Source organism: Symphalangus syndactylus, chromosome 15, assembly GCF_028878055.3.
Source record: "Symphalangus syndactylus isolate Jambi chromosome 15, NHGRI_mSymSyn1-v2.1_pri, whole genome shotgun sequence".
Lineage (NCBI taxonomy): Eukaryota > Metazoa > Chordata > Mammalia > Primates > Hylobatidae > Symphalangus > Symphalangus syndactylus.
Window position 1 is genome coordinate 82,751,792 of NC_072437.2, and position 13,243 is coordinate 82,765,034.

The 13,243-nt window shown below is 46.4% G+C and overlaps 1 protein-coding gene, 1 long non-coding RNA gene and 2 other non-coding genes across 7 annotated transcripts; 1 reads left to right on the forward strand and 3 right to left on the reverse strand.

The window, feature by feature from the left end:
- Nucleotides 1-1,212: 1,212 nt before the first annotated feature.
- LOC129464262 (small nucleolar RNA SNORA31) lies at nucleotides 1,213-1,346 on the reverse strand. Its single transcript, XR_008651501.1, has one exon. It is a non-coding gene; the product is annotated as a small nucleolar RNA SNORA31 (small nucleolar RNA).
- Nucleotides 1,347-1,768: 422 nt separating this feature from the next.
- TPT1 (tumor protein, translationally-controlled 1) lies at nucleotides 1,769-6,159 on the reverse strand. Of its 4 annotated transcripts, none has more exons than XR_010116029.1 (6): nucleotides 5,926-6,149; nucleotides 5,596-5,669; nucleotides 4,879-5,069; nucleotides 4,386-4,491; nucleotides 3,312-3,674; nucleotides 1,769-3,269 (listed from the first exon to the last, which is right to left on the reverse strand). XR_010116029.1 is itself a non-coding variant. In XM_055244234.2 (6 exons), exons 1-6 carry the CDS (start codon nucleotides 5,951-5,953, stop codon nucleotides 2,285-2,287), a joined length of 519 nt encoding a protein of 172 aa, XP_055100209.1. In that variant the 5' UTR covers nucleotides 5,954-6,159; the 3' UTR covers nucleotides 1,769-2,284. The 4 variants fall into 4 exon arrangements, 3 of the variants coding, with proteins under 3 accessions (XP_055100209.1, XP_063475215.1, XP_055100208.1); XM_055244234.2 differs by having other exon boundaries at nucleotides 1,769-2,287; nucleotides 3,558-3,674; nucleotides 5,926-6,159; XM_055244233.2 differs by having other exon boundaries at nucleotides 2,360-2,452; nucleotides 3,558-3,674.
- Nucleotides 2,379-2,508, reverse strand: LOC129464261 (small nucleolar RNA SNORA31). Its single transcript, XR_008651500.1, has one exon. It is a non-coding gene; the product is annotated as a small nucleolar RNA SNORA31 (small nucleolar RNA).
- On the forward strand, nucleotides 6,074-8,119 carry LOC134732655 (uncharacterized). The gene is made up of 2 exons (XR_010116038.1): nucleotides 6,074-6,210; nucleotides 7,404-8,119. It is a non-coding gene; the product is annotated as an uncharacterized lncRNA (long non-coding RNA).
- The last annotated feature ends 5,124 nt before the right edge of the window (nucleotides 8,120-13,243 follow it).

Consider the following 13,243-nt stretch of genomic DNA (forward strand, 5'->3'; position numbering starts at 1 on the left):
TTTCTGATGTGCACATCCTTATTCTTGCCCAAAACGTCTTGACCCTAGGAATAACCAGAAAAAGATATAAAATGAGGCAGTCTTCAAAGTCTGAGAAGATTCTATCTGGAATCTTCAAAGGTTTACCATGAGGTAAACAGCTGGGGTTGATCACTTCTGGCTTAAATAGACATGATAAAATGCTATGTCCCAACCTTGATTGGATCTGGATGTTGGGAAAACAGCTAAGAGCACTGAAAGGACAACTGGGCAAATAGGGGCTCTTCTGCAGAACTGAACATTTTCAAGGCAAGTTGGAGCAGTGGAGCCCACAAGGCCTCTAAATTGCTACTTGTCTGTTTCAGGCTCCCAAGGCTAGTTCACCAATTAGCTTCCATCTCTCACCTCAAGGCCCTCTCCACTATCCTGGTTTCCCTAGCTTTGACCACTACCTGAAAATTCCCTTCCTGCTATCATTTCAGAGGACAAAAGGCCCTGTAAATGAGACACTTTTCATCACAATGTCAAATCAGAATGCTAAGCCAGATGCAAATGCCTCACACCTGTAATCCCAACACTTTAGAAGGCCAAAGCTTGAGGAGCACTTGAGGCCAGGAGTTTTCAGACCAGCCTGGGCCACATGGCATGACCCCGTCCCTACAAAAAAAACTATCAGAATGCTTAAAATTGCTATCAAGTTTTAAGTTTCCAATACGTATTTAGGTTTCCAATCACAGGGGGATGGGGGTTAACATGATTAGCATCTGCCTCAGGTTTTGGACACTATGGATGTAGTCTGGAATTTGACACTAGGGCAAACTCCAGATTGCTCAAACCACTACATTCACATGTTCAAGCAGACCAGAGTCACCGGCTTGCTTTTAATCTTTTACAAGTGTAATCAACCAGGTAAGGCTGGTAGGGACTATTTCCCAAAACTCACGTTTTGAAAATTCCCCTCCCAGGCTGGGCCTGCACTTTGGGAGGCTGAGGTGGGCAGATCTCTTTGAGCTCAGGAGTAAGAGACCACCCTGGGCAACTAAGTGATACTTGGTCTCTACAAAAATTAGCTGAGCATAGGGGTGCATGCATGCCTGCAGTCCCAGCAACTAGTGAGGCTGAGGTAGGAAGGTGGCTTGAGCACAGGATGCAGAGAATGCAGTGAGTTGCTTGTGCCACTGCACTACAAGCCTGGGTGACCGACCTGCCTCAAAAACTCTTCCTGTTTTTTACCCCTGTATTCCTCTATTCAATCTCAGCTGCCACAATTAGACAGACGGAAAGCGCAAGGACATGTTTTTCTCGCATCTGTGGTGGAAACCTTAGCAGCAGATAGTAACTGCTCCAGGTCTGTCAAATAGATGCATTTTCTTACTCATTCAGACACCCTGTCTTTTCAGATACAACATAGAGAACATTTTTACCCCTTTGCCCACCAGCCAGCTCACATTCTGTGTACCTTCATCTTTTATATCAGGGGCTGGCAAACTTGCAGGCTCTAGTCTGTTAGACACAACTCTGCTCATGCACTGACAACAGCCACGGTCAATCCATAAATCAATGAGCATAGCCACGTTCCAATAAAACTGGACTCGAACTTAAATTCCACATCCCACAAGGTATTCTTTTCCCCTCAACCATTTAAAAAGGCAACCAACCACCTTAAAGTGTACAAAACAGGTGGTCGGACAGGCTAGTTTGCCAGTCCCTGTTCTAGTTACCAGGGAGTTTAACATTCATCCCAATAGACTTGGCTCTCTTTATGTGAAATAAGCTGAGACAAAGTTGCTTCCACTGAATGAGTCTCTTTTTATTCTCTTGGTAATCTCTTCCAGTTAGCTATTTCCGTTGTAGGTGATGAAATGGGCAAGGCTCCACACTTCAGATGTTGGCACTGCTATGAGCATGGTCTTTCCCTTTATTGCAACTCAAAATCAAAACTTTTGATTCTTTTTTATATTCCAGTCCCAGAAGTAGTCTCCACTGTAGAAGTAAATTGATGAGTAGTAGCCTACAACCAGGCTCTAGCTTCTCCAGGAACACTACAGGATGAATTTAGTTTAAATGTGCATTAAACTAAAAGGCATTCTCTCAAACGAGTTTAAATGCATTTTATTTTCAGACAACCTACATGACATGTTTTTCTTAAAAACAATGCCTCCACTCCAAATAAATCACGGTCAAAATAAATGAAGAGCTCAAGATGACATCAGTCCCATTTGTCTTAAGTCCTGGTGTTGTGTGGATGACAAGCAGAAGCCAGTTATGATGACAGGTGATAGATCCAAAATAATTGCCAGATTTGTTACTGTAAAAACAAAAACTACATTAATATTTTTCAAACACTACACTGCAAAAGTTACATTGCCATTAACATGCAGCCTACATTTCTAGGCTATAGATGTATTCCCCAATTCAATCTGGGCCGCCACAAAGACAGACAGAAAGCGCAGGGATTTCTTTCTTTTGCATCCTAGTGCAAACCAAAAGAACAACAGTAAATTGTTCAAGGTCTATCAGTGGATGCAGAACACCCTTACCAAATCAGCGGTAGCTCATTTTCCAGAAGGCTGTGGCATGTACCACCCACACCCTGCTCTACAAATAAAAACCTCAGATACTGTCTGAATAACCCCTTTGGTAAGTCATCTTATACTGTTCTAAGTAATTTCTGTCTACTGTTGACTCTAATCTTGCTTGTTCAGTATAGCCTTATGTTTATCTTCTTCCTAATTTATACAGAAGCCTATGAAAGCTAGAATGAATGCCTTTGTTTCTGTACAGCTTCCAGCAGTTCCTTCCATAGCAGGCACCGAGTTATTTATTATTAGTAAAGCAATCTGCATACCAGTTCAGCAGTCAGCTCTATTTACTAAAAGCTAGTACTGCACTATGCTTTCAATGATCAGCTGCCCATTATCAGTAAACCAAAGTGAAAAACAGATACTGATCCATACGTATACAGCAAAACATGATTATGATGTGAAAGTGAGGCCTATCTAGAGAAGATCAATGGTGTTCTCTGATCTCCTTCAGCATTTAAACTGTACTGTATTTTTTTGAGACAGCGCCTCACTCTGTCACCCAGGCTAGAGTGCAGTGGTGGGATCTCTGCTCACTGCAACCCCCCTCCCAGGTTTAAGTGATTTTCCTGCCTCAGCCTCTCGATTAGCTGGGATTACAGGTGCCTGCTGCCATGCCTGGCTAATTTTTGTATTTTTAGCAGAGATAGGGTTTCGCCATGTTGGCCAGGCTGGTCTCGAACTCCCAACCTCAGGTGATCCACCCACCTTGGCCTCCCAAGTGCTGAAATTACAGGTGTGAGCCACCACACCCAGCCTAAACTGTACTTTGTTATGTCCCATCTGCACTCAACGTTTTCCACAAACAAGATTCTAAGCCTTTTTATACCCTAAGAATCTTTTACAAATGAAACAATTCTCTTGATCCCCAAAGAGAAAATAAAACCATGTTTCAGAACGCTGTAAAACTCGTTCTCAGTGTCACAAAACTGCAAATCACATCTAAAATATCTTCTTTTTTATGTTACTTATTTTAACCTACTCCCTTGTACTTACACATTTTTCCATTTCTAAACCATCCTTAAAGAAAATCATATATGGGGTCACACCATCCTCACGGTAGTCCAATAGAGCAACCATGCCATCTGGATTCATGTTTTCACCAATAAAGAACTTGGGAAGCAAACAAAATATCTAGAATTAGATCATTACATACAAATACATGCCATTCAAAACAAACTACAGTACAAGGGAAGGTTTAGACCACCACAAAAATCAAAACTCCAGTACCCAAAAGCTCTGATGCTCACTTATAATAGACATCTGTTCACTGGATTAAGGCACCTTAATAGTGACCTAAATAGAAAAATAATGTACAGAGCAATCCAGGAACACTAGGCTTTCAGGAAACCTTTACTCTCAGTCCTAAATACAATCCCAAACCCTAAAGGGTGCTTATATAGTCAACCACAGGGAACATAAGGCTGACAGTGATAGAATATATCATACAGTCTGGAAGTATCTTATGGCCAGGGGATGCATGAAGCTGGAAAATTGGAGGAAACGAAAAGCCAATGACATTTTCCAAAAGTAGTATTAACAAGCTCAGATACATTAGGAGGAGGACCAGTAGCCATGAGACACATTAGAACTGTAAGCAGAAAACTGAAAGGTGGTTAAGCAATTCACGAAAAGAAAAACTGAGAAATGTCATCTGGGAAGCACATTTTCAATCAGAAGACAAGATTTGGAAACACTTGAGAGCTGGGAAAGCCACTTTCTACACCTGGAATACTGGTATAGAATTGAAGATTAATCAACTTAATTTTTGCTCTTGCAGTTAAAATTGTACAATCCTTTGATCCAGATACTTAAGGTATTTACCTGGTAGTTTTTGAAATTAGCAAGGATGTGCTTGATTTGTTCTGCAGCCCCTGTCATAAAAGGTTTTACTCTTTCTGGTCTCTGTTCTTCAAGTTTCCCTTTGATTCTAAAACAACATTTCATTAACAAGTTGAAGTATTGAATTTTCAGTAAAATCAATTTTTAAAGTAAAAAATATCCAAGCTTAAAAAAAGAAAACACTGAAAAAGGCAACCAGCTGTTAAGAAATTACTAGTTCATAGAAGTTATCTTTCAAGAATGTTTACATTTCTTGTTGACTATTTTCAAAATACTATTCTAATTCTAAACACAACCAGACTGCAGGCTTCAGTATGCTCCTATTATAGAAAAGCAACCACTCTTTTCAGTGAACTCATTAATAAAAAAGGACTTTCACAAAAGTATATCCGCTGCGAAAGAACCTCAAAAGTTAGCCAATCTTTAAATCCTGTAAGATTCTAGACATCAGCTAGGTACTGCCAATATCACTTACGATTTCATGTAATCTTTGATGTACTTCTTGTAGGCTTCTTTTGTGAAACTTGTTTCCTGCAGGTGATGGTTCATGACAATATCGACACCAGTGATTACTGTGCTTTCGGTACCTTCGCCCTCGGGACCTTCAGCGGAGGCATTTCCACCAATGAGCGAGTCATCAATGTTACCTTCTGTCCTACTGACCATCTGCATTAAGAAAAGCAGTATAATTGCAAAAGACACAAACGCATCCAAAGCACCTTCCACGCCAACAGTTCACGGATAAAAAGTATTCTTAGTTCTTGCTGAAAATAAAAAAAGCACCATTTTGGGAATAAAGTTGTGACCTGTGGATTTCTCAAAACGGCCTAACTTAAAAGAGTTGTCTGTTGGCCGGAACAGAAAGTGGAGTCATTAAAAAGTTGTTTCCAGTTGCGGGCATGTGGTGCCTCTGGTTGGTAAGTAGGGATAGGGCAAACACGAAAGGGCTCGGGGCTCCTAAGCCGGAGGCATCATGTCCCTGACAACCCCGGAAGGAGGATGGGCGCCGAAGCGGCGGACCTATTTCCAGGATCAGCTCCGCCTCCAGTTTTCTAGAAAAACCCAAGCCCGGAAAGAGCGTCTCCTCCGCCAGGAGGCGGCGGGGAGGATTGCACAACCTCAGGCGGGGGAGCGGCGGAAACCCGAGCCTGCTCCGCCCGGACTCCCCCACGCGCAGGCCCGACCGACTCACCTTCCCCTCCACCTCCAGGCACAGCCCGTCTGCGATCTCCCGGATCTTGTAGATGTCGGAGAACATCTCATCGTCTGCAGCATACACAGAGCCGCCCGTCACCGCGCGCCCAGCGCCACCATTTCCCGCATTTCCCGCGCCGGTGGCCGCACGCGGTATCTGCCCCTCCCGAGCGCACCAGGGCCGGGCGCGAGACCCGGGCACCGACCCCTCCGCGCTCGGCTAAGGCCGCCGGCGTCCCCTAGGCCCGCGACGGCTGCGCCTTCCCCGCCCCCACCCGCACCCCAGACCCCCGTGTGCGGCAGTAAGGACAGTGCAGTGAGGACTCACGGCTGATGAGGTCCCGGTAGATAATCATGATGGCGACTGAAGGGAGACGACGGCGGCGCTGGCTTAGCACGAGCCTGAAACTCTGAGCGAGCGCGGTGCAGCCGGAGCAGCGCTCGGGGGGAGGGGGGAGCGGGCGGAAAAGGCCGACTCAGCCGCTCCCCAACCTCATATAGAGGGCACGTCCCTCTACGTCATCGCCCGCTGCGCCTCCGGAAGCGACGCAGGCAGTGACGTGGCACGAAGAGCCGCGCGGGGGCGGGGCCACAGCAGGGGCGAGTCGGGGAGGTGAGCATCCGGGGACTTGACGCGGAGACCCAAGGCTCCGTTCCACTGGGCACACCAGCAGGTGGAGGTGGGGGTGGGGGCGGGGAGGTGCGCGCGGAGCGTGGGAGGAGGCCAACTCTCGGGGCGCTTCCTAGCCCTGGGTGGGTGGAGCGGGGGAAGCGGAATATGTTGGACCTAGCTCCGCCCTACCCCACGGGGCCGCCTGGAGAGGTGCTGGGAGCTGGGTGAAGCTTAGAGGAATTAAACTTTCGCCCTGCGCCTCGTCCAGCCTAGGTTCCACCCTTTTCTGGGAACCTGAGTATCAACCGATGTAGGAGAACGTTGCATTTAGGGAGGGTCAGGCCCTCTGGCCTGGGGGAGATGTCGGGACTGCCCGAGGGCCTCTGACAAATTTTCAGCATCTGTCCCAGGGCTGCCCCAGCTGGAGTTTTTCGGACGCTTTTGTGGGGGCACCGCTGAGTCCGGGTAGTGGGACCCAAGTCGTCCTGCTCGGCCCCTGGGGAATAATCGTTTGGGGCGCAGGGTCTATGGGAAGGGACTTGGAGAGGAGGGAAGATGTCACAGGAGTCTGCACGGAGTTTCCATGCGTTCCAATTTTGTCCCATAATTGAAAGCTTGTGGCATTTCTGTGGCGGGCGGCTACGGAGCTAGCTCTTCCCTTTGCTATTTCGCACTTGGACTTGGAAAAGTATGTTGTCACTTTAAAATGAAGTTGGAATTTTATCCCTGGTGCTAGAGTGTCAGACAAAGGGAGTTTCCCACCTGCCCCACCTGTTTTTTGAAGGACTTTACACCCAATTACTAAGTATTAAAACAAAACAGGTCTTGCATGGTAGCTCATGCCTGTAATCCCAGAACTTTGGGAGGCAACTACTGAAACCCTGTCTCTATACACGCACACACAAAAAATTAAAAATTAACTGGGTGCGGTGGTGCCTGCCTGTAATCCCAGCTATTAGGGAGGCTGAGCTGAGAGGATCGCTTGAGCCCGACAGTTGGAGGTTACACTGAGCTATGATTGCACCACTGCGCTCCAGCCTGGATGACAGAGCAAGACCTTGGCTCAATAACAAAGCAAAACTTCCATATTAAGACACATCCTCACATCTTTGGCATAAGGCAAATATATATGCGAGTATGAAGTCTGAAAGCTTGTTCCATTTCGCAAATATTTTGTGCTTTGTATCCCTTAGAACTAGGATTTGCACGAAGATCCCAATTGTGAACAAGTTCGATCCAGTCCTGCTCTCATAGAAGTGTTCATTCCGGTAAATCAAAGTATCAGACAATTATAATACATTAACAATTGTTCATGAATCCAATAATATAGCATTCAGCAGAGTAAGAATGCAACCCTTGGGAAAGAGCAGGACACAGGATGGCAGTTGGAATGATGGAAAAGTCAAAATGCAAGAGCCAAGAAATGAACCCCTTTAAGAAGATGGGGGGACTGGGCGCGGTGGCTCACACCTGTAATCCCGACACGCGCCTGTAATCCCGGCTACTCGGGAGGCTGAGGCAGGAGAATCGCTTAAACCCGGGAAGCGGAGTTTGCAGTGAGCCGAGATCGCGCCATTGCACTCCAGCCTGGGCAACAAGAGTGAAACCCCGTCCCCCCCCACCCCCAAAAAAAGAAGATAGAGATCTTGGATGGAAAACTCCAGAGGACATTGGGCAACTGGGAGGAAGCTAAAAATGGGGTGAAAGGGAATAAAAAAAGATGGGGGTCTTGGATGGAAAACTCCAGAGGACATTGGGCAACTGGGAGGAAGCTAAAAATGGGGTGAAAGGGAATAAAAAAGAAGATGGAGGTCTTGGATGGAAAACTCCAGAGGACATTGGGCAACTGGGAGGAAGCTAAAAATGGGGTGAAAGGGATCCCAAAATAAATGGATAGGACACATGGTCAGTGAAGGCTCTCTGAAACCTCATTTCTGGAATGTATGAGATGATTATCACCCAATACTGTGTGAACATTTTTTTTGCAGATTATTACAGTATAATTATTTTCTACCCGCCCCTCCCAGACGGAGTCTTGCTCTGTCGCCCAGGGTGGAGTGCAGTGGCATGATCTCGGCTCACTGCAACCTCTGACTCTTGGGTTCAAGCGATTCTCCTGCCTCAACCTCCTAAGTAGCTGGGATTACAGGCGCCTGCCACCACGCCCAGGCAATTTTTTTGTACTTTTAGTAGAGACAGGGTTTCACCATGTTGCCCAGGCTGGTCTCAAACTCCTGAGCTCAGGCAATCCGCCCGCCTCGGCCTCCCAAAGTGCTGGGATTACGGGCGTGAGCCACTGCGCCCGGCAAGTATAATTATTTTCCTCAGTTTTAATATTTCCAAACTATTCAGAAATATTATCATTGACCCATGCAGTACTCTCAAACATTACTCTCAACTGCCCAATCTCATATTCAGGTCGAAACATTTAAGTTTTATAAAAATATAGTCGTGGTGAAAAAAAGTACCGAAGAGTCATGGCACCCTAGATTAAAATCTTGACTTTGGCCGGGCGCGGTGGCTCATGCCCGTAATCCCAGCACTTTGGGAGGCCGAGGCAGGTGGATCACTTGAGGTCAGTAGTTTGAGACCAGCCTGGCCAATATGGTGAAACCTTGTCTGTACCAAAAATACAAAAATTAGCCGAGCCTGGTGGCGGTTGCCTGTAATCCCAGCTACTCAAGAGGCTAAGGCAGGAGAATCGCTTGAACCTGGGAGGCGGAGGTTGCAGTGAGCCGAGATTGCGCCACTGCACTCCAGCCTAGGCGGCAGAGTGAGACTCTGTCTCAAACTACAAATAACAACAAAAATTTTATTGATAAAATTGCAGGCTCTGAAAAGAAAAGATCTTGAACACCCAACCAACGAGAATAAACAGACAGTTGAGAAACAATTTAGTGAATAGTGAACAACTTTATTTAAAATGAAATAAGATAGAATAGAAAAGAAAAATCACCTAATAAAGGCGAATCACGGTAAAGGTGAGTATTATTTTGTGAAACTTTTATTTTATTTTATTATTTTTTGAGACTGAATCTCGCTCTGTTGTCCAGGCTGGAGTGCAGTGGTGCCATCTCGGCTCACTGCAACCTCTGGCTCCCAGGTTCAAGCGATTCTCCTGCCTCAGCCCCCTGAGTGGCTGGGATTACAGGCACGCGCCACCACTCCCAGCTATGTTTTAGATTTATGTATGTATGAATGTACCAGATCCCACATATATTTCTTCCTGTGGATATAAGTCAAGTGTTTTGAAATCCATTGACTTGGGCAAATTTTCTTTTCAAATATATTACTTGGCACCATAAACTGTTCAATTTCAGCAAATGATTTTTTTAAATGACCGCGGTGTTTTGTGAATACTTATATTTGACTCTAGCTCATTTGAACAATTTTTGCCAGGAAGAGAAAACAGCCAAGTGGAGATCTGGCTTGCTGTGTAGGGGCTGAGAGAAGTGTGATCATTCTGACCCTCTGTTAGCAGGAAACTGCTCAACAGTCAGGTCTTGAAGTAAGTTGAGGCAACTGCAGCAGGGCTGCATGGCGGGAAAGAAATTGCTGAAAACAGGCTGGGTGAGCTGGCTTGTACCTGTGATCCCAGCACTTTGGGAAGTGAAGTTGGGCGGATCACCAACATGGTGAAACCTCGTCTCTACTAAAAATAATAAAATTAGCCAGGCATGGTGGTAGGCGCCTGTAGTTCCAGCTATTCGGGTGGTTGAGGCCTGAGAATTGCTTGAACCTGGGAGGTGGAGGTTGCAGCGAGTCGAGACTGTGCCACTGCACTCCAGCGTGGGTGACAGAGCGAGACTCTGTCTCAAAAAAAAAAAAAGAAATTGCAGAAAATTTATTTTTCTCCCCTCCCTTTTTCACTACTGTCTTTGACTAGTTTAAAAACAAACAAACAAAAAAGCCAGCTGGGCACGGTGGCTCATGCCTGTAATCCTAGCACTTTGGGAGGCCGAGGCAGGTGGATCACCTGAGGTCAGGAGTTCAAGACCAGCCTGGCCAACATGGTGAGACCCTGTCTCTATTAAAAATACAAATATTACCTGGATGTGATGGCAGGCGCCTGTAATCCCAGCTACTCGTGGGAGGCGGAGGCAGGAGAATCACTTGAACCCGGGAGGTGGAGGTTGTGGTGAGCCTAGATCGTGCCATTGCACTCCAGCCTGGGCAGGCCAAGGTGGGAGGCTCACTTGAGGCAGAGTTTGAGACCACTCTGGGCAACATAGCGAGACCCCATCTCTATGAAAAAAAAAATCGTTGAAAACACCTCAGTTTTCTCTCCCTCTGAAAAAGAAGCTACTGTCTATAGAAACAAAAGGCAGCTGGGTGCGGTGGCTCACACCTGTAATCCCAGCACTTTAGGAGGCCGAGGCAGGCGGATCACGAGGTCAGGAGATCAAACCATCCTGGCTAACACGGTGAAACCCCATCTCTACTAAAAAATACAAAAAATTAGCCGGGTGTGGTGGCGGGCGCCTATACTCCCAGCTACTCGGGAGGCTGAGGCAGGAAAATGGCATGAACCCGGGAAGCAGAGCTTGCAGTAAGCTGAGATCGCGCCACTGCACTCCAGCCTGGGCGACAGAGGGAGACTCCCATCTCAAAAAAAAAAAAAAAAGAAAGAAAGAAACAAAAGGCATAGACTTCGCTCAAATTGCCACAAATTGCCACCCTCTCCACAGGCTATCCTTGACCATCATGTTTAAAATTACAATCCCTGCCTCTTGGAAATCCCTGTGTTTTTGTTTTTTTTCCTTTTGAGACGGGATCTCATTCTGTTGCCCAGGCTGTGAAGCGGCACAATCACAGCTCACTGCGGCCTCCGCCTCCCTCCTCAGCCTCCCGAGTAGCTGGGACTACAGACACGTGCCACCATGCCTGACTAAGTTTTCTATTTTTAGTAAAGTCAGGGTTTCGCCATGTTGGCCATGCTGATCTTGAACTCCTGGCCTCAAGTGATCCGCCCACCTTGGCCTTTGAAAGTGCTGAGATTACAGGCATGAGCCACCACGCCTGGCTTTTCATTTTTTTTTTTTTTGAGACGGAGTCTTGCTCTGTCGCCCGGGCTGGAGTGCAGTGACGCGATCTCGGCTCACTGCAAGCTCCACCTCCCGGATTCACGCCATTCTTCTGCCTCAGGTTCCCGAGTAGCTGGGACTACAGGCGCCTGCCACCACGTCCGGCTAATTTTTTTGTATTTTTAGTAGAAGTGGTTTCACCATGTTAGCCAGGATGGTCTCAATCTCCTGACCTTGTGATCTGCCCGCCTTGGCCTCCCAAAGTTCTGGGATTACAGGCGTGAGCCACCTGGTCCGGTTTATCCCTAATATTTATTTGTGGGACTAATTAACCAACGTGTTATTTCTTTTCTTTTTTTTTTATTTTTTTGAGATGGAGTTTCGCTCATTACCCAGGCTGGAGTGCAATTGCACAATCTTGGCTCACCAGAACCGCCACCTCCTGGGTTCAAGCGATTCTCCTGCCTCAGCCTTCTGAGTAGCTGGGATTAGAGGCATGCGCCACCACACCCGGGTAATTTTGTATTTTTAGTAGAGATGGAGTTTCTCCATGTTGGTCAGGTTGGTCTCGAGCTCCCGACCTCAGGTGATCTGCCTGCCTCGGCCTCCCAAAGTGCTGACATTACAGGTGTGAGCCACCACACCCAGCCCCAACATGTTATTTTCTTATACTTACTTTATTTTCTGTCTCCCCTCCAGACAATGTAAGTGCCATGGAGGTTGAGAGAGTTTTTTTGTTCACAGTTGTATTCTCAGTGCATTAAACAGTGCCTATGGCTGGGTGCGGTGGCTCATACCTGTAATCCCAGCACTTTGGGAGGCTGGGGTGGGCAAATCACTTCAGGTCAGAAGTTCGAGACCAGCCTTGAGGTCAGGAGTAGAGACATGGCAAAACCCTATCTCTACTAAAAATACAAAAAATTAGGCCGGGCGCAGTGGCTCACGCTTGTAATCCCAGCACTTTGGGAGGCCGAGGCGGGCGGATCACGAGGTCAGGAGATCGAGACCATGGTGAAACCCCGTCTCTACTAAAAATACAAAAAAAAATTAGCCGGGCGTGGTGGCGGGCGCCTGTAGTCCCAGCTACTCGGAGAGGCTGAGGCAGGAGAATGGCGTGAACCCGGGAGGCGGAGCTTGCAGTGAGCCGAGATTGCGCCACTGCACTCCAGCCTGGGCGACAGAGCGAGACTCTGTCTCAAAAAAAAAAAAAAAAAAAAAAATTAGCTGAGCCTGGTTGCGTGTGTCTGTAATCCCAGCTACTCGGCAGGCTGAGGCACAAGAATCCCTTGAACCTGGGAAGTGGAGGTTGCAGTGAACCAAGATCATGCCACTGCACTCCAGCCTGGGTGACACAGTGAGACTTCGTCTCAAAAAAAAAAAAAAAACCAAACAAACAAACAAAAAAAAACCATGGAGAAGAGCTCTTCCCTGGGAGGAGGAAAAGTAGCCTAAGACATACTTAAATCATAAAAGCAAGTTGTAGAACAGCACTCCTTCATTTAACACCCAGATACACATGACAAAAACCAATAGACTGCTCTAGCTATGTGTATATATTTACAAAAGCAAACATGAGGATCTAGAAGGTTATGCATCAAACTGGTAACAGTGGCTAATTCTGGGAGGCAGCTGGGGAAAAGTGAGTGGTCAAAGGGGAACTATAGCATTAATTGTTTCAACTTAATATCCAATAATGTTTCACATTTAATATCCAAAATATTCTTTTTCTCATAGATACCAAACATAATAATGCAAATAAAGTATGGGGAAGTATTTATATCGTATATAAACAATATATAAGGAAAATGCACCAAAGAAATAAGCATATATACCTGAAACAAGCTAAGGGAGGGCCATGCATAAATTGTTGGCCAGGCGCAGTGGCTCACACCTGTAATCCCAGCACTTTGGGAGGCTGAGGCAAAAGGATAGCTTGAGTCCAGGGTTTCAAGACCAGTTTGGGCAATGTAGTAAGACCCCGCCTCTACTTTTAAAAATAAATGAATAAA

Bases quoted from the DNA above. Each gene is read 5' to 3' on its own strand.
- TPT1 (XM_055244233.2), bottom strand. From the start codon at position 5,953: ATGATTATCTACCGGGACCTCATCAGCC. The intron at 5,070-5,595 runs GTGAGTCGGTCG...TTCTTAATGCAG, and splicing joins GCCTGGAGGTGGAGGGGAAG to ATGGTCAGTAGGACAGAAGG. The intron at 4,492-4,878 runs GTAAGTGATATT...ATGTTGTTTTAG, and splicing joins ATCAAAGATTACATGAAATC to AATCAAAGGGAAACTTGAAG.